Raw genomic sequence first — 21092 nt, forward strand, 5'->3', positions numbered from 1 at the left:
GTTCAGAACATCACCCGGGGTGCTAGCTATCATATTATTTCTGTTTAACATCGATGACAAACAAGGGTAAAATGATAGCTAGAACACCCGGATGATGTTTCTAAACCGCCCAGTTATTAAAACGCCAACGATAAGAGGGAAAAAAAAAAATATCTTCGAAAATCGTTAAAAAATTGTTATACTCTATGTTGTAACGTATGCGTTGGTATAATGATTTGAATTATATTCGATGAATATTTGAAAATATATTTTGTATCTCAAACATAATTCAAACGTTGTATTGTTTATGTATATTTTTTAAAAATCGTGCAAATAATAAAAGATAATGATATAATTTATACATGTAATTATTTAAAAGATCACAATATGTATTTCAAATTACAATATAATTCCATTTATCTGAACATATCTAATCAATTGAAATAACTGAGTGTTTCAGATAAAAGAATACATCCTTTTTCTTATAAAAAATTGTTTGTTCGTTTATTTAGAGCTGACATTTAAGAAATTAACATTGAATATATCAACAAATTCAATATATAAGGTAGGAAACATGCAATCTCATAAATAAAATTTATAGTGTTTTTTAATTTATTTATTTTTTGATTTACTTTTATACTTTTATACTTACCAGAAGAGAATGATCGGTTTTCATCATTACATGAATCTCTTTTGAGCAATACATCAGATTCATCTAGAATATATAGATATAATCCTGTGATTATATAGTAAAACAAAACAGTATTAAATAGCAAAACAAGGAATACTAATATAAATTACATAAACAATAATTTATTAAACTAATTTATATTATTGCAGAAAACGTTAATAATAATTTTTTAATTTATTTAAGACAAATATTTTTATAAAAGAATTTAAAGCATTAATAATTTCTGAAATACGATCAAATAAAGCTCAATATTAATAACATATTAATATTTAACATGCAAATAAATAAAACACATTTTTAATTTAAAGTGAATTTTTGTCTCTTTAAATGATAAGTTTATCCTTAATGTTTTTATAGATTAATTATAAATCATCTTATATATTAATTTAACGATGTAAATTTCTAAATATTTTTCATTATTTCCAAGTCTATATAAAAATTGTAATATTTAGCATTCTTAAAAATTACTAAAGTTAGAAAAAAGAACAGTAATAATAATAAAATTAGAAAATAGTTTGTCGTATTTTTCAATGTTAAATTATATAAAATATTGTGGCAATAAATTTGATATACATTTGATAATTTAATATGTAAAAATTAATATAAATTATTTTCAATTGTATTACTGTACATTATATTTGTTTATATAGCTGTGGTTCGGACTCGAGTGCTTTCGGATATAATTCTATCTTCGTTTCACATTGAACGAACAACAAAATAGAATAATACCCAAGAGCACTCGGGTGACGTTTTCGAACCCAACGTGTGTGTGTGGTGTGTGTGTGTGTGTGTGTGTGTGTGTGTGTGTGGTGTGTGTGTGTGTGTGTGTGTGTGTGCGCGCGCGCGCGCGCGCGCGCGCGCGCGCGTGCGTGCGTTTATATACATACCATCGTCATCAGTACTTTCGTCCTCATTGTTATTTTTTTCTTCACCTTGCGCATATTCCAAAAGTTTGATACTTGTAAAATGTCTCGACTAGCAATAGGTAATCTGTAATGCTCTTTGTGTATTTTATCTGAATGTCCCAAATGATTTGATAAATCATTCACCTGATACTCTAATAAATTTAGAGAAATACATTTAGTTGCTATGTGTTTTCTCAATTGTGTTCCACGTAATGTATGTGACAATGGTTGCTCCGCATGCTACTGAAAAAGACCGCATTAAATTGCAAGCCCTTAAATATTTATATCTCTTCTTATCGTAACTTGGTATTCCAAAGAGATATGGATTTTCACGAGGTACTTTGCATGTGAACGGTAATCCAATATAGATTAATGCATTTTAGTAGTTCGGAATGAATTAAAACAGGAACAGTACGACCAAGTTTACCACGTATTACAAAACGGACATATTTCTTTGCTAATCTTCGTGCTTCCATTGATAATGATTTATACATATCTTTATTCGTTTCTTCATCAATACTGTGATAATTTTGAAATTCTGATATTTGTATTCTTTCAGTCTCTCCAGCTCGTCGACGATTAAACAATTGCACCGATATGAGAGTTGTTTCCAGCAAAGATAGCCACTCTTTATATGAATATTCTTTCGTCAAATTGTTATAAGCTTCTTGTCGTTTTTCTGTTAAATAATTATCCAGTTTTCTAATATCCTCTGTCGATGGAAGTATAATCTTCTTTTGTCGTTTTTGTTGCATCTGTGTTTCTAATACTGTTCTATTAACACTTGTTCCATAGTCTTGTTTCAATAGTTTTAAGAAATTTTCGGCCAGTTCCATTTTCATAGGATCATGATTTTTTATACATTCATTAATAAGAATTTCTCCGACATGTTTTATATACGTCCCAAGATTAAATGCTACAGATGGTACTTTGTAAACATTTTTATATTCATCAAAACCCGCAACAGAATTAACAGCAGCAATTGCGACATCATAAAATTTCGGATCATATAATGAGGCAAAATCAGTTATATTTTTATCTTTTGTTTTTAGTGCTATGAGATAACGTCCTAATAACCGTAATCGAGATCTTATCATGTCGTGTTGGTGTTGCAATCTATATTTCAAACAAAGTTTATTTCCATATAGAATTATTAACCGATCGTACCTTATTACACGAGTCACATCGTCGTCTCGTAATACGGGAAAGACAATTGTTCTAAGAATTTTATTAGCTAGTTCGTGAGTTCTTCCAACAATAGTACGACCCAATACAGTTATTGATTTATTATGTTTGCTATTACGTCCAGTGCAACGACGAAAATGATGTCGAAGAGATGTTTTTGAAAAAAATCCTTTGCACTTACCACAAGGTAAAAATCAGTAGCCGTTCTATGCCATTCTTTGTTTGGTCGCCTACATACGATAAGTTCTCCATTGTTTATCTCTTTTTAGTATTAAACTGAAAATTGCCATTTCGTCGAAGAGTTTCTATTATTTCTTTCTTTCGTAGTTTCCTTTAGGTAATACACTAAATTTCTTAACTTCTTTTTCATTAGAATGCACAGTTTCTAAGTGACGTGCTATCTTACTTTGTAGCTTTTTGCAGTAATAACAACAATTTTTTTGGAATGTGTTTGTTTTCCTGACGATTCTGTGACATACATTTCAGCATCATCACACATTTTTGTTCCTGACAAATGTAGATTAGATATGTCTAAACCACTAGACGTATTAGTTTTATTTACAGAGACATTTTTCCTATTATTCTTTGTATTATCATTTTCTGTATCTGAGTAAATTGATGACTCGCTTGTAGACGAAGGAATATATTCAGAAGCTTAAATATAAAATACAATTGCAAAAATTACAAAAAACCCTTATACTTTTATCTACTAAATATATACTAAGTATATACTAGAAGTATATACTGATATATTCTCATGTGTAGAAAATACGATGCATAAGTAATTTACAAGTAATACTAGTGATTCGGTCTCGCCGAAACGAGGCGATATTAGCTCGAGTCTCATCTCAGTCTCGAAATTTTTGGTTTCATCCCGATTTCGGTCTCGAATCAAGACTCTCGGTCTCAATAATCATAAAAAGCATTTTTTCTAACCTTTTTGGTTTATGCGATTAAACTTAAATTATTCACTATTTTTACTGTGAGCCTAAAGTGCTCCCCAGTGATAAAGAATTACATTTTAAAATGTAAGGGAGCGTCCGAAATGACCACGTTCGAAACGGCCAAGTTTGGAACGGCCACGTTCGGAACAGCCACATTTAAAATGGCCACGTCGCAAAGCTGTGTGGTGCAGAGAATGCTTCGCACATGCGCACACACACGCACACACACACACACACGCGCGCGCGCGCGCGCGCACACACACACACACACACGACCCTCGTCCCCCCTCCTGCAGCCACCCCGTCCAAGTCGTTAACCCATATTTCAGTAAGCTAACGGGGCCAACCATAATCAATTAATTGCAATTAAACTACTTATCTGAAAAATTAATTTATTTGCCTTTTAATTTTTTCGAAGATAACGCTACACGACTTTTTTCAAAAACTTAACGATAAAATTATAATACCAAGACGGGATTCAATAAGAACAAAAGTAATGCAAAAGTTTGCAAAACTACAATACTTGAAAAAAATTTTAATGGAAAATAAATCAAAAATTTCTTTTACTATCGACGGATGGAATTCCTTGGCAAATATATCATTCTATGGAATTACAGTCCATTTTGTAGACAGTAATTGGGAACTACAGTCCGTAGCTTTAGATTTTATTCCTTCTAACAAAATCATGCAAGAAGATATTGCTACAGTTTTTTATAAATTGTTAAAATCTTTTCACATTGAAAATAGGTGTGGAGGAATAACAGTAGATAACGCATCTGCAAATACCAGGTTTATGAAAGAATTACAAATTCTTATGGAAGAAAATAATATTCGCTTTGATGCAAAACAGCAACATTTTCGTTGCTTTGCTCATATATTAAATTTAGGTATTCAAGATACTTTGAAATTGATAAAGCTGCAAGATATGACGTACGATAACGAAGATGCCGAAGATGAAGAAATAGAAAATGATATGAATGACGAACAATGCATAACAAAATTGCGAAAAATGTTTAAAAAAATATGTTCGTCAACAATGGCAAATTAAATTACGTAGTTGCTGCGAAACTACAAATGTTAAATATGTATCGCCTAATATTGACGTTTCGACACGTTTGAACAGTACATATGACGTGATAAAAACCGGACTGCATTTAAAAAGTCCCCTAAATACGCTTTGCGAGAATAACATCATTTTTTCTCATTTAAAACTTAATCAAGATGAATGGTAACTTCTTGAAAAATTTTATAAGTACTTTAAAGTATTTAAAACTTTGTCGACTTTGTTAGGTGATAAATATGTAACATTACCGATGGTAATAATTGTAGAATTTAATATGCTTTTAGATTCTATCAAGAAAAAAATTTTTGAATTAGACAGAAAGATCGACTAACTGCATTTCAAGCAGGATGTAACAAAATGCTTAAGCATTATTCACATAATAGACTAATTGGATCTACTGTGTCGCATTGATTTTAGATCCACGCTATAAAATTGAAACTTTTGATTTGACTTCGTGGGGCAAAGAAATGAAAGCAGAGTCTATAAAACAGTTTTTAGAATTTTATAAAAATTATTACAATGAAGAACAAAATGATGGTAATAATTATATAGAACACAATTGAAACAGATGAAGATAATATACATATTGACTCTCTGTACATGGAATGAATAATACAAACGCCAATTCAAGAATTTGAAACATATGTAAATGCACCAAGAGCATCAAAGGAATCTTTAGTATTAATTTGGTGAAAACAAAGTGAAGCAATGTATCCTACTCTATCAATAATGGCTAAGGATATTTTTGGTATTACCGCCACTTCTGTTCCAGCGGAAAGTTTATTTTCCAAGGTGTCATTAGAAAACACAAGAATAGATTACATGAAACATAGGTACGCATTATTTTATGTATAAATTCTTGGTTGAATTGTAGTCTTAAAGATAAAATTGAAATATTGTAGTGACAGCCTCATCAGTAAAGTTTTTAAATTAAAGGTTTTAATTTTTAAAGATTTAATGTTGGTTTTTTTAAGCTCTATGTTGTTGGCTTGAAAAATTTTCTTCTAATGGTATTACACACACACGCACACGCACACACACACACACATACACACACAGTACACATTCTACTAAGTAGAATCTACTTCAATAAATAAACTAATAATCTATTTAAAGCCTCGTTAATGTTCCCTCTGTCACCCGTTCTGTGTTTTTCGCGTTGGGTTACTCGTAATTCGGAAAAAATGATTTTTTTTTAAACGACTTCTGACATTGACGTAATAAGAATAAGAGGTGGATTATTTAATTTATAAATCATTATTTAAATCATTATTAAATCATTATTTAATGATTTATAAATTAAATAATGATTAATGAAACAATAATAAATATATCCGCATGTAATTAAATTTTCCATTCTTATTAAAAAAATGACTGATTAATAAAGTTATATCTCATATATAAAAATTCTCGACGAGACTCTCGATATCGTCAAGACTCTCAGCATAAAAAGTCTCGTCTTTGTCTCGAATTCAAACTTTGAGTCTCGTCTAGATCTCGACACCGAGACCGAGACTAGTCTCGGTATCGTCCAAAACACTAAGTAATACTTGCAAATAAAACGTAAAATGACTTAATAAAATATAAAATGTTTAAAAATATTTTTTAATGTTTTAAAAAGTATTTAAAAAAATATTATTAGCGATAATAATTGGGATTTTAAGAATATTAACAAAGGTAAAAGATTATAGAAAATATTGTCAAAATAGCCGAAAAATGAATATATCAAATTTGCAGGATTGGGTAAGTTAATATATTTTTTTAACTAAATTAAATTAAAGTTAATGGATTATAAAATTAATTTAATTAAGTTAAAAGTTACATAAATAAAAAACTAACTTAGTTAAAGTTACGTTGAGATTACTTTAACTCAAGTTAAAGTAAAAGTTAATTTTGAAAAGCTTTATTTATATTAAATGAAAAAGCCATATAATTTATTTAAATCAGATTACCAACATAATTACAATATCATCAAATATATTTATTACTTTATTTGTAAATAAAATTATAATATAAATCATATGAAATAACAAAAAAATTGTTTTTATGCAAAAATAAATTTTATAATTTTTTCTTTTGCCCAGATAAAATTTTTAATTTAGCAAAAAGTTAATAAGTTAAAGTTTATACGTTTAAAAAATAATTAGTTAAAATTAAAAATTAAATTATTTAAAATTAACTAAATTAAATTAAGTTATTAACTTTTTAACTTTATTAATAACTTTCAACTATTTAACTAGTTACCACCCAATCCTGCAAATTTGAAATGTACAGAATCAGGGACCTGGACCGGTTCCAATCGGTTCTTTTCTTTTTGTAGTGCAATGATTTTATGGGGACAATTCAACTCAGCTTTTGTTTCCGCTACACTCTACAATTATTTAAAGTATTATTAAATATTATTAATTATTATTATTTATTAAGAATCGAAAAATTAAGTGCCTGGATCAGAATCGAAAAAAGACAAATTAAACGGTTTTTGATTTTCTTTATTTATCAAGAAATTTGAACCTATTATACTGAAATTGAATCGGTACAGTTTTCAAATATTTTATTAAACCGTAACTGAAACCGAATCATAATTTGATTTCGGTCTAAGTCCCTGTACAAAATAATTTAAATTAAGATAAGGAATACAATTGTTGGAAGATACGAAACATACATTCTGTTATTTTAGTTCAATTTACTTAAAGTAAAATGAGATAATGTAATAAGAAAGACAATTGAATATGTTTAACATTTATAATATTAGTATATTAAATGTAACTTACAATTATCTCCATCAGTATTTTTTCTTGATTTCTCAACCAACATATTTAATGTTTCTTGAGTATCAGATTTTTCCAATATTATTGTTTCAGTATCTTCAACACATAAATCAGTGGACGAGCTATTGTTTTTCATAGTGCCTATTTGTAGTGTGCTTTTTGAGAAGTCATTTGTAAGAATCATATCTAAATAGATACAAAATAGTTAAATGAGTTATTAAAGTTTCTCATAAAAATTTAATATTAGCATTAAATTGAGCAGTGATTAATTATGTACCTTGAATATTTAAAGCACTAATAATAGTACTTTTAGAAGTAATAATATATAATGAATCAAAGATCAATTTAATACTAAAATTTATGAAATATTAATATCATTATAAAATAAATATATTAATATAGTTAAATTAATAAAATAAATAAATTAATATAGTTGTTAGAAAATTTGAGGAACATTATCAATATTGACAATAGATAATAAAAAAAAAATACTTTTAAATAGCTGCAAAATGGATATCAAATTTGAAACATATAAAATAACTTAAATTAAGTTGAAGTGAAAAAATGTAATAAGACAATTTAATACAACGTTTAACATTTATAACAATGTTAGTATAGTTAATGTAACTTACAATTATCTTCATCAGTATTTTTTCTTGATTTCTCAACCAACATATTTAATGTTTCTTGAGTATCAGATTTCTCCAATATTATTGCTTCAATATCTTCAACACATAAATCAGTGGACGAGCTATTGTTTTTCATTATGCCTATTTGTAGTGTACTTTTTGAGAAGTCATTTGTAAGAATCATATCTAAATAGATACAAAATAGTTAAATAAGTTATTAAAGTTTCTCATAAAAATTTAATATTAGCATTAAATTGAGCAGTGATTAATTATTTACCTTGAATATTAAAAGCACTAATAACAGTACTTTTAATAGTAATAATATATAATGAATCAAAGATCAATTTAATACTAAAATTTATGAAATATTAATATCATTATAAAATAAATAAATATAGTTAAATTAATAAAATAAATAAATATAGTTGTAAGAAAATTTGAAGAACGTTATCAATATTGACAATAGATAATAAAAAAAATACTTTTAAAATAGCTGCAAAATGGATATCAAATTTGAGATATATAAAATAACTTAAATTAAGTTGAAGTGAAAGAATGTAATAAGACAATTTAATACGATGTAACATTTATAACAATGTTAGTATATTTAATGTAACTTACAATTATCTTCATCAGTATTGGTTCTTGATTTCTCAACCGACATGTTTAATGTTTCTTGATTATCAGATCTTTCCAATACTCTTGTTTCAATATTTTCAAAACATAAATCAGTGGACCAGATATCATTATTTACAGTGTCTGTTTGTAATGCGGCATTTGAAAAGTCATTTGTAAGAATCTTATCTAAACACATGTAAAATAGTTAAAGAAGATATTAATGTTTCTTACAAAAATTTAATATTAGCATTAATATTGAGCAGTGATTAATTATTTACCTTGAATATTAAAAGAACTAATAACAGTATTTTTAATAGTAATAATATATAATAAATCAAAGATCAATTTAATACTAAAATTTATGAAATATTATTTACAACGTTAACAATATTAACAATAGATAATAAAAAAAGAATATTTATGGATATCAAATTTGAGATGTATAAAATAAATTAAGTTGAAGTGAAAGATTGTAATAAGAAAGACAATGAATATGACGTTTAATATTTATAACAGTATTAATATATTAAATATAACTTACAATTGTCTTCATCAGTGTTGGTTTTTGATCTCTCAACCAATGTATCTAATGTTTCTCGAGTATTAGATTTTTCCAATATTCTTGTTTGAATATTCAAACATAAATCAGTGGACGAGCTATCATTATTCACAGTGTCTATTTGTAGTATAGCATTTGAAAAATCATTTGTAAGAATCATATCTAAATATATATAAAATAGTCAAAGAAGATATTAATGTTTCTTATAAAAATTTAATATTAGCATTAAATTGAGTAGTGATTAATTATTTATTTTGCGTATTAGAAGCACTAACCCAATAGTACTGTTAATATGAAAAATAATTAATCACAAGCCAATTTAATGCTGTCAATATTAAATTTCTGTAAGAGACATTTGATACATTAATGTCTAAAAAACTTATATACTATGAAATAATAAATTAATGAAGTTATTATTGTTATTATTGTTACCATATACATTTGACATCATACATATTTGAAAAATTTTAAAAATTATTTGTAAGAACTATATTTATATATATGAAATAACAAAAGAGCAAAGTTTAAAGAAACTTAATACTGGCAATATAAAATGTTAGTGATTATTTATTTTAAATTAATTTTAACAATTGTTTTTATTAATACTCAATAAATAATTAATTATTGACCAACTTATTACCAATATTAAATTTTTGTAAGATGTACAGTGTATTAATATCACTATTAGATATTAATGTTAAATAGTATCTATTTCTTCATTTAATTCATTTATGTTATAATGGCATTTTAATAAGATGATAACATCAATAAGCAATAAATTAAATTTGAAGTAAACTTATATACTCTGAAAAAATAGTTTCTTTATATTCAATTTCAATTTTCTTACCAGAGAGATTGTATTCTTCAGATGTAGTCTTTAGTTTTTCTTGCGCCTGCTGATTAGTTTTACTTTTATTTTTTATTTTTATTTTTTGGCCTTTTTTAAGTACCTCAGATTTAATTATTCGAGGCTTTTGTCGGCTAAGTGTTTTATACTTGCAAAGATTTATAGATTGTAATTTTACTCGAGGAATATTATGGTTTAAATTTTTTTTAATTTTAGAAAGATGCTCGATATTTGCTACAAATATATAAAAAATATTTTTAATTTGTCCCCATTTTTCTTACAAACTTTTAAAGACATTATAGGCAAAATGTAATACTTTTTAATAAATTATTTTAAATAAATGTGGAAACAATTTTTACATAAAAATATAAATGTGTCACGTCACATTTTTCATAAAAATAATACAAAAGTCACATTTTTCATAAAAATAATACTAAAGTTATTAAATCAATATTATATTATTTCAGAATTGATTGCTGGCCAACATCAATTATTTGCAATATAATTATCAATTATTATATTGTAAAAATTAATTTTGACGACATAATATTTGTATTAATTTTTACTTTCTTAATTTATTTTCTGCTTCTCTGTATTGATGAGACAGAGATGTACTCTTATAGAAGTTTTCAAAAATAATGATTAATAATTATTATAATACAACAGTGCATCTATGATAAGGAAAATGATTCCATAAAGGTACAATAATTTAAAAAACGACATTAAACATATTATGCGAGGAACGTGTTTCTTATGGCACAGCGATAAAGTAAAAGTAAAAATTACCGTTAATTCTAGCAACAATAGCGTTATTGTGAAAACATACGTACCGTTAACAGCCATTATGCATGCCTTTGTTCTTAACTGCGCATTTTTCAACATGCAATTATTACCTTTTCTTGCGTAAATATCATTTAATGGACATACGTAATATGTACCATTGGTGAGCATTACTAAAGCAAACATTATTAGAATTTTTACAACTTCCTTGTAAATTTTAATATAAATTTTCATCACGACAGATATCTTTACCGTAAAATGCGCAGATACAATAAAAAATCCACATCTTCGAACATCGCATATTAACCTTTGTCTCAATTGGTCTGCATCTACAGTTTGCCGCGCAGTGATTTTTTAATTCAATTGGTTCTTGGTCTTAGTTATTTAATAGAACTAGAGCAAAAACTAATCGCAATAAAGACTCATTGGCCGCATTCAGCAGACTCAGTAGTTGAGCAACATTACTAGATTTTCCGTTGAATAATGCCGTTGATTTGTTGGTTCTATAAGTCAGAACCAATCATGTTCGATTGCTACTTAGCTGCTGAGTTTGCTGAATGCGGCCATTGCAACCAGCAGCGCAACCACTCGGGTTGCGGTCCTATGAAGCGGATTAGGGCGGATCTACAATGGGTGCGTTCCACTTAACGCTCGCAACGCTTGCGAGCGTCATTTATCTTTGTTTAATATTTGATAAACAACAAGGATAAAATGATTCCACGGTCGTTGCAAGCTTTAAGTGGAACGCACCCAATAAGAGTCTGTCGCGTCCATAGACATAAGGTGAGTTTTTTAACTCATCGATTACTCAATCGCACGATGCGCAAAAAAAGTTTTTACAGAGAAAAGCATCTGTGCATAATGCAATTGATCGATAAATTAAAAAACTCGCCTATAATATATCTAGACTGAGCATTGTGGGAGTAGGGGTAAGATTCAGAGGGAAAAGGCTAGCATGCTTTGGGTAATACCTTTCTCTCTCGTTCACGCATGCGTACAAGTGCAAAAGATGGTCTCGTGCATGCGCATAAGTGCAAAAGGTGGATTTTGCACTTGTACACATGTGCGAACGAGATCACAGGACCGTTTCGACGGAATCTTTAAAAGAGTTCTATCAGAATAATCCCGTGATTGGTGATCCGCTCGTTCCGCTTCCGCATAATCCGCTCCATGGGACTGCACCCTCATTCCGCTCCGCATAATCCGCTCCAGGGGACATCAGCCTCAGGGTGCAGTCCCATGGAACGTATTACGCATAAGCAGAACGAGCGGAACACCAACACGAGATTATTCTGATAGAACTCTTTCAAAAATTCCGTCGAAACGGTCCCGTAATTTGTGATACGCTCGTTCCGCTTAGGCGTAATACGCTCTATGGGACTGCACCCTCAGAGTGGCTTTACATACGGTGTAAACGTAATTTGCGTCAACCAACCACATCATCTTTAACGTGCTCTGAATGTCCCTAAAATCGTCTTAGGGTACGGTCCCATGGAGCGGAATATGCGGAAGCGGAACGAGCGGATCACCAATCACAGGACCGTTTCGACGGAATCTTTGAAAGAGTTCTATCAGAATAATCCCGTGATTGGTGATCCGCTCGTTTCGCTTCTGCATAATCCGCTCCATGGGACCGCACCCTTAAGGGCCATCTACAATGGAATGTTTTAGCCGTAACAGCACTAAAACTACGGCAATGCTGTCTAAAATAAAAACGACGTAGCAATAACATACAAGCCGGCCATCAAAGAAAGGCGACCAAAAACTAATCCCGAATGCCCCAACGCTCATCGTAAGCACGCAATGAATTGGCTCAATGTCTGCTGTAGGCTGAAAACAGTAAAGCAATACGAAGTGGAGACATTTTCTACGACTACTGCTACGGCCTACGACTCTCCATTGTAGATGGCCCTTAATGGCTCTGGCAGCCAGCGCGATTTTGTCGCGCGTGACGTGCGATGTCCAATGGGTATACAGCTATGAGCGGAAAGACAGTCGCTCATTGAACATCGCGCGACAAAATCGCGCTGGTGTGCCAGAGCCCTTAGGGCACATAAAAGACGATGTGATTGGTTGACGCAAGTTAAGCTTACGCAAATACGTCACATGTAGGCCCGGTCTACAATAAGTAGTCGTTAGTCGTTGGTCGTAAGAAATTTAACCAATCATATTCGTTTATTCTTCTCTAAGATCAACTGTGATTGGCTAGATTTCTTACGACCAACGACTAATGACTTATCGTAGACCGAGCTTAAAACCACTCTCACTGAAGGCCACTTACACTAAACTCTAATTAACTTAATCGTTCATTATTTCATTGGAATTGATCAATCGCATTTGTTAGTTTTGCTTAATAACAAATACGATTGGTCAATTTCAATGGAATAATCAACTATTATATTTTTATGGTGCTTGGAAAACGGAATCAGAAAGGCGGATTGGACGGAAACCTAACCTAACCTAACGGGAAAGAAGAAGAAGAAAAAAGGTGGATCACCAATCACGGGAACCATTTCAACGGAATTTTTAAAAAGGTTCTATCAGAATGATCTTGTGATTGGCGATCTGCGTTTCCGATTTCGTTTTCAGAGCACCATGGGACAGCACCCTTATGCTTTATATGCGCTAAGGATGTTTAATCCTTTAATAAATATCATTGCACACACTTTTGCGTAACGCATAAGAAAACCAATCAATCAAACTCGTTTCTATTTCCTTCCCAGGATAGAAATTAAGAGCTCTGATTGGATAATTCTCTTAAGCGTTATGCAAAAGTCTATGCCCGGGGCCTAAAAATTAAATTTCGTAAGATTAAAAAATCATGCCTATTACAATGCAGTACGTCTTAAGCAAAATTAAACAGCAATTAATACGTTGTTATTCTTAATAAAAATGATTGCTATAAATAGATTATAGACTATATTAATATTTGATAACAGAATATTACAGACTTTGTGACTTGGAAAATGATTCGTGTTATTAAAACGGATCTCTTCTGTATTAACGTACTGATGCATTAATTATTGTAATATTATCTGATAAATATTACAATTCACTCATAAAATACACGTATTATGCAATAATTAATACAATCATTATGTAAGAAACTCATTTTAATAAAAAAAATTCCTACAATTTTTATGTTAAAGAAACATTAATAAAAAGTAAGCTTGTCAAAAGAAATATATTTTCACTAAATAACTTAACAAAATGTTAGTTGTGCTAAAATTTATCATGTGACATATTGTACCTGTAACTAGTGTAGGATTTCCTAACTTTACAGAACTTTTAATTTTATTGTCCACTTTATTGTCCTTTCCAAAATAAAAAGTAATGTTTATTCCAACATTGTATTCTAACATTTTATAATGCAAAATATATTTGTAATAGTAATATTTATAAGTTATAAGTGTTCTGCCTGAAAAAGAGGACATGTAAAAGTGAAAATCTTTTATTAACGAGCAAAGAATAATAAAGTTTCATTTGTCGCTTTAAGAAAAAACACGCATAATATCAAATTCTATAACAATGTCATAAAAACACTCTTGATAACACTCTATTTAGATGTATTATTTTCTACCAAGTGTAACATGTTACTTATGTTATATCATATAATTTGGGAGAAAAATGTCAAAAGTGAAAATGTTTTCTAGATGTTGAGCAATTAATATGTTTCAAATAGTATAAATTTGCTGACATTTTTAATTTTTATTAAATTATTATCCTGTGCTCATTAAAAAATGTTCTCACTTTTACATTTTTCATAGGCAAAAGGACACTTGTAACTATAGACATTATTATTACAAATATATTTTGAATAAAAAAACAATAAAAATCACTTTACTTCGCAGGACAATAAAACTTTAAGTCCTGCAATGTTAGAAAGTCTGCACCAATCCCACGTACAATATGTCATATGCCAAATAGCACCATCAACGTATTGTCATTTTCTTTCGTGAAGAATCATTCCTACGAACAGGCTTACTTATTATAATAAAGATGAGTTTATCATACATTGCAATACTAATGCATCCGATAGCACAGAAGAGACTCGTTTTATAAAATAAAAAATTTTTATAATGACAGTCTGTAAAACAATTTTCAAATATTAATATAGAAAATAATCAGAACATAATTATTTTTCATTATGGGAGATAACGTATTGATTATTACCAAATTGTGCTCAAGCATACTGCATGTGTGATAGAAATGACAGATTTTTTAACCTTACAAAATTTGACTTTTGAGGTTAATATTATATTTATCATTTTTTATGCATATGAGATCGATTAATCATGCAATATGCGTCTCACTTAGAATTTTAGCGTCAGCAACTTATATTACATTTAACAGAAAATAATGCTTCTGAACAGAGTTTAGTGCTAATAACACATAATGTGTTATGATGACATTATTACAGAATTTGGCATTATAAAAATGTTTCTTTTTAAAGCGACAATTAAACTCTATTACTACATGTTGAAAACTTTATCGAGTTGTATGATATACAATCTATCTCTTACGCATTAAAAATTATCGTACCGTAAACATAATATTAACCTTAAAAGTCGAATTTTGTAAGATTAAGAAATCTGTCATGCCTATCACACATGTAGTATGTCTTGAGCAGAATATTGCAATAATCACATCCCTTTTAACACGAAATGATTGTTACGAACAGATATTATAGATATTAATATTTGATAAGAGTATTACAAATACAAATTTTGACAATATGAAAATTTTTCAACTTTTTAAAACGAGTTTTTTGTGCATTAACGGATGCATTAGTTGTTGTTGCAATATTTTATAAACTTGTTACATTATTGTTTATTGACCCAATACATTTAACATATGCAATAATTAATGGAACCATTTTTACATAAGACTCATTTGAGCAAAAAAACTTTTGACAATTTTTGTGATGGCAAGGAAGCATGAATAAGAAATAAGCCTGTTAAAAGAAATAATTTTTCATTAAATAAAATGACAATAAGTTGATTAGGTTAAACTTTTGCATGTGTCATGTTCTACGTGTGATTTACGTAAATTTCTTAACTTTGCAGGACTTTTCACATTTTATTATCCTTTGTACAATAAGAAGCGATCTTTGCTCTAACATCGTTTCATAATGCAAAATTTATTTGTAATATTAACATTCGTAGTTATAAATATTCTTCTACCTGAAAGGACATGTGAAAGTGAAAACCATTTTTTAATGAGCAAAGAGTAATAATGTTGCAAACTTACAGTTACAAAGATTTAATTGTCGCTTTAAGAAAAAACATGTAGTGTCAAATTCTGTAATAGTGTCGTAAACACTCTATGTAACACTAATCTCTGTTCAGATGTACTATTTTCCATCAAATGTGACGTGTTGCTTATGCTAAAATTCTATACGAGACACATATTACACGAGTAATTGACATTATGTTAGAAGATTCCTTGTATCACATAATTAGGGTGAAAATATCAAAAGTAATAATGTTCTCTAGATGTTGAACAATTAATATATTTCTAATAGTATAAAATTTTTCACGTTTTTAATTTTTATCAAATTCTTAGTTTATGCTCATTAAAAAATTTTTTCATACAATAAAGTGTACACGAGTTTATTATATCCTACAATACTAATGCATCTGTTAGTGTAAAAGAGAACCGTTTTCATAAGATAAAAAAATTTTATTATGATAATATAGTACCGTTTTCAAATGTTAATATAGGTTATTAATTATTTCATAACAATCATTTTTAATGATGAGAGATAACCTATTGGTTACTACAAAATTTTGTTCCAGACATACTGCATGTGTGATAGAAATGACAGATTTTTTTAATTTTACAAAATTTGACTTGAAGTTAATATTATATTTATCGTACAATTTTTTATGCATCTGAGATCGATCAATTATGCAATACATGTCTCGCTTAAAATTTTAGCGTTAGCAACATATATTACATTTAACAAAAAATAATGCATCTGAACAAAGTTTAGTGTTAATAACACATAATGTGTTATGATGACATTATTACAGAATTTGGCACTATAAAAAAGTTTTTTCTTAAAGCGACAATTAAACTCTATTACTATATGTTGAAAACTTTATCGAGTTGTATGATAAACAATTGATTTCTTACGCATTAAAAATTGTACAGTAAACATAATATGTTTAAAAGTCGAATTTTGTAAAGTTAAGAAATTTGTAATACTGTTATCATTGTGTCAATAAACAATGTTGTTTATTGTGTCAATAAATAATAATGTAACTAGTTTATCAAATATTGCAACAACTAATGCATCCATTAATACACAAGAGACTCGTTTTAAAAAGTTGAAAAATTTTCAGTGTCAAAGTTTGTAATACTTAATTAACTAAATAATAAACTAAATTAAATAAAATGACAATAAGTTGATTGGGCTAAAATTTGGCATGTGACATGCTCTACGTGTGATTATTGTAGATTTCCTAATTTTGCTGGATTTTTCAGGTTTTATTTCCTTTGTAAAATAAAAAGCGAACTTTATTTTAACATTGTTTCATAATTTAAAATATATTTGTAATATTGTTTGTTGTTGTAGATTCTTCTGTCTGAAAAAAGGACATATAAATGTGAAAACCATTTTCTAATGAGCAAAAAGTATTAAAGTTTTAAACTCATAATAATAAAGTTTTCATTGTCGCTTTAAGAAGAAATGTACATAATGCCAAATTCTGTAATAGTGTCATAAAAATACTCTATGTAACTTTGAACTCTGTCTAGATATACTATTTTCCATCAAGTGTAACATGTTGCTTACATTAAAATTCTATGCAAGATACATTGCATTTTAATGAGTAATTGACATTATGATAAAGATTCTTAGGCCCGGTTCCACAACTCACGGTTAAATTAACTGGCCGATTATTCCATTGGAATTGATCAATCGTATTTGTTAATTTTGCTTAACGACAAATACGATTGGTCAATTCCAATGGAACAATCAGCCAGTTAATTTAACCGTGAGTTGTGGAACCGGGCCTTAGAGACTTGAAAACTTCTATATTCACATAATTTGAGTGAAAATGTCAAAAGTGGACATATTCACCAGATGTTAAGCAATTAATATATTTCAAAAATAAATTTGCTCACTTTTTAAATTTTTTATCAAATTATTACCCTGTACCTATTAAAAAATGGTTTTCACTTTTACATGTCTATTGTTTGTCATAGTAATATTTCTAACTGTAAATGTTAAGATTATATATTTTGCATCGAGTAAGTACAATTTTAAAAACTGCTTGAGTAAAAGTCACTTACTATTTAAAAGACAATAAACCCTTAAAAGTCTTGTAAAGTTAGGAAATCTATACCAGTCACACGTACGATATATCATATGCCAAATTTTAGCACAATCAACTAATTGTCATTTTATTTAATAAAAAATTATTTCTTTTAACAGGCTCAATTCTTATTAATGTTTCCTTATTATAACAAAAATTGCAGAAAGCTTTTTTATTAAAATGAGTCCCTTACATTAAAACGGTTGTATTAATTATTACATTTATAGTAAATATATTTGGTCAATAAGCAATAAAATAATGAGTTTATTACATAATACAAAACTTGTGCATCCGTTAGTACAGTAAAGACCAGTTTTAATAAGCTAAAGCATTTTTATAATGACAAAGTCTGTGATACTGTTATTAAATATTAACATATGCAATAATCTGTTTATAACTAAAAATTCTTTTCAAAAGGTATAACAACGTACTGATTATTGTAAAATTTTGTTCAAGACATTGCATGTGTGATGAGTAAGACAGATTTCTTAACAAAATTAGATTTTTAAGGTTAATGTTTTATTTATTGTACCCATGCCTTAGGCCCGGTCTACAATAGGTAGACCTTATAATAAGCCTTAAGCTCTAAGAAACTGACCAATTATAATTGAATGTGAGAAAAATAATCGAATATAATTGGTTAATTCTTTAAGACTTAAGGCCAAAGCACACACTTTTGCATAACGCATAACGTATGTACATAAGCAAATTGATTGGTCCATAAGCAAAGTGCATAAGAAATTCAACCAATCGAATTTCTTATGCAGTTATGTTATGCGTTATGCAAGAGTGTGTGCTTTTCGCTTTACTACACCTATTGTAGATCCGGTCTTAGGGCCCAGACTTTTGCATAACGCATAACATATGTACATAAGCAAATTGATTGGTCCATATGCAAAGTGCATAAGAAATTTAACCAATTGGATTTCTTATGCATTTATGTTATGCGTTGAGCCCATTCTACATTAATCGCAAGTCGCAAGTTGCGTTTTTTAGTAAGTAGAAAATAATAAAGTTTTGTATGTATGTCAAATTTTGCAATGTTGCAAATGAGCGGATCACCAATCATGGGATCATTCTGATAGAACTCTTTTAAATATTCCGTTGAAATGGTCCTGTGATTGGTGATCCGCTTCTTCCGCTTCTGCGTAATCCGCTCCATGGGACATCAGCCTTAGAAAATCTGTGATGTTCATTTTGACTTATTATATTTCGTCTCGCGCGAAATTTCAGCGTAAATGATGAAATGTCCTCAAAATAGCCAATATGTCTTGTAAAACTTTGGGGACGGTCCCCAATGTACCCAAAGAAAACGTGTCCCCAAAATGTACAATTCCAATAAAATTGTAATTTTGGGGACGTCCCCAAAACATACAATTGATATATAAAACTTTGAGGACAGTCCCCAAAAGAACCAGAAGTCTCCAAAACAGCCAATGCATATCAAAAATTGTCCCCGAAGGCTACAATTGACATATATATATATATATATATATATATATATAAAAGTTATAATTATATTATAACTATATAATAGTATATATATATATATAACTATAATATTAGTTTTATATATATATATATATACTATTTAGGTCAATATATGAAAGCTAAGAACTTTCTTCTTTTGTGCATCTTCCATAATCGACTCGGTGCTTGTATCTAAAAAAATCGGTAGAATCAAAATTTCCATCTTCTGGAACAGTAAAGTGATTAGAACTATCAAAACCATTATTATTGATAACATTATCAAGGACTTCCGTTTCCGTGCCAGAGTAAGTTGAACGTGTGTATATGCGGTGCTGGGATTTGAGTGTAAAAAGAGATGAAAGAGAGAATAAGGAAGGATAAGATAGTGGTGTGTAGTTGGAGGTGAAAGAGAAGAGTGTGTGGGTGGATAGTGAAGTGTAGGAAATTAGGATAGGAGCGAATTAGCGTAGTAATTAGTGTAGGAGAGCCGGATAATAACAGAGTCGAAGCAGAGAATAGGTAGAGATAAGACGGGCGTGCGGGAGAATAGGAGGTGAGCGCGCCGCCTAGTGATAGAGTAGGGAGGTAGAGAAGAGTTAAGGCGGATTCATAGCAGAGACAAACGCGATAGGAAGTATGAGTCGAGATAGAAGTGATAGTTGTACTTCAATTGATAGTGTTAGGGGAAATAAAAGAGTAGCTAGATCGCCGGCGGGAGAGGATGAGGATGAATGAGAGAGAAAATTAAGAGAATGGAAAGAGGAGATTGTAGGGAGTTTAAGGATAGTTAGAGTGGAAATGAAAGAGGAGTTGAAGGAGAGATTATGGAGGAGCAGGGAAGAAAGATGAGAGAACTAGAGACGTTAAAAAAGGAAATTAAGGATTTTAAAGAGAGAGAATTTAGATGAGAAAGAGAAAGGAAAGAGTTATTAGAAACACAGGAAGAGTTAAAGAAAAAGATAGAAAAGATAGAGGTAGGAGGAAATAGTGTATGTGAGAGAAAGGTAAGAGAAATAGAGAGGAGAATAGAGATGAAAGAAAGAGAGGATAGAAGGAAGAATTTGCTAATTAAGGGGGTAGAGGTTAAGGATGGGAATAGGAAGGAGGCGGTGGAGAGGGTGTTCAAGGAGATAGGAGCTGAAGTGACCGTGAGAGGAGTCAGGAGAATAGGAGAGGGAAATAAAAAAGGGAAAGAGATGGTTTGGGTAAAGTTAGAGAGTGAAGAACAGAGGAAAGAGGTGTGGAGTAAGAAGATCTTGAAGGGGAGGGAAGAAAAAATTATGGAAGACTGGACTTGAAAAGAAAGGAAAATGAGATGAAGGTTAGAAAGGA

The 21092-nt window shown here is 29.4% G+C and overlaps 1 protein-coding gene and 1 long non-coding RNA gene across 5 annotated transcripts; both read right to left on the reverse strand.

Moving 5' to 3' along the window:
* Positions 1 to 3079: 3079 nt before the first annotated feature.
* Positions 3080 to 12529, reverse strand: LOC105840763 (probable serine/threonine-protein kinase DDB_G0283337). 4 transcript variants are annotated; one of them, XM_036294531.1, is made up of 8 exons: positions 11221 to 12524; positions 11019 to 11141; positions 10189 to 10422; positions 9324 to 9503; positions 8786 to 8968; positions 8168 to 8350; positions 7539 to 7721; positions 3080 to 3414 (listed from the first exon to the last, which is right to left on the reverse strand). In XM_036294531.1, exons 1-8 carry the CDS (start codon positions 11267 to 11269, stop codon positions 3158 to 3160), a joined length of 1392 nt encoding a protein of 463 aa, XP_036150424.1. In that variant the 5' UTR covers positions 11270 to 12524; the 3' UTR covers positions 3080 to 3157. The 4 variants fall into 4 exon arrangements, with proteins under 4 accessions (XP_036150424.1, XP_036150423.1, XP_036150425.1 ...); XM_036294530.1 differs by having other exon boundaries at positions 11019 to 12522; XM_036294533.1 differs by lacking the exon at positions 3080 to 3414 and adding an exon at positions 7236 to 7369 and having other exon boundaries at positions 11019 to 12521.
* A 3242-nt stretch (positions 12530 to 15771) lies between these two features.
* LOC118648212 lies at positions 15772 to 17884 on the reverse strand. The gene is made up of 2 exons (XR_004965207.1): positions 16219 to 17884; positions 15772 to 16151 (listed from the first exon to the last, which is right to left on the reverse strand). It is a non-coding gene; the product is annotated as an uncharacterized LOC118648212 (long non-coding RNA).
* Positions 17885 to 21092: the final 3208 nt, after the last annotated feature.

The sequence above is a fragment of the Monomorium pharaonis genome, unplaced genomic scaffold (genome assembly GCF_013373865.1).
Source record: "Monomorium pharaonis isolate MP-MQ-018 unplaced genomic scaffold, ASM1337386v2 scaffold_29, whole genome shotgun sequence".
Classification (NCBI taxonomy): Eukaryota; Metazoa; Arthropoda; class Insecta; order Hymenoptera; family Formicidae; genus Monomorium; species Monomorium pharaonis.

Excerpts from the sequence above, each read along its gene's own strand:
- LOC105840763 (XM_036294530.1), bottom strand. The coding sequence starts at position 11,202 with ATGAAAATTTATATTAAAATTTACAAGGAAGTTGTAAAAATTCTAATA. Across the intron at positions 10,423-11,018 it reads ATGCATAATGGCTGTTAACG|CAAATATCGAGCATCTTTCT; the intron begins GTACGTATGTTT and ends ATATATTTGTAG. Across the intron at positions 8,351-8,785 it reads CAATACTGATGAAGATAATT|ATATGATTCTTACAAATGAC; the intron begins GTAAGTTACATT and ends GTATCTATTTAG.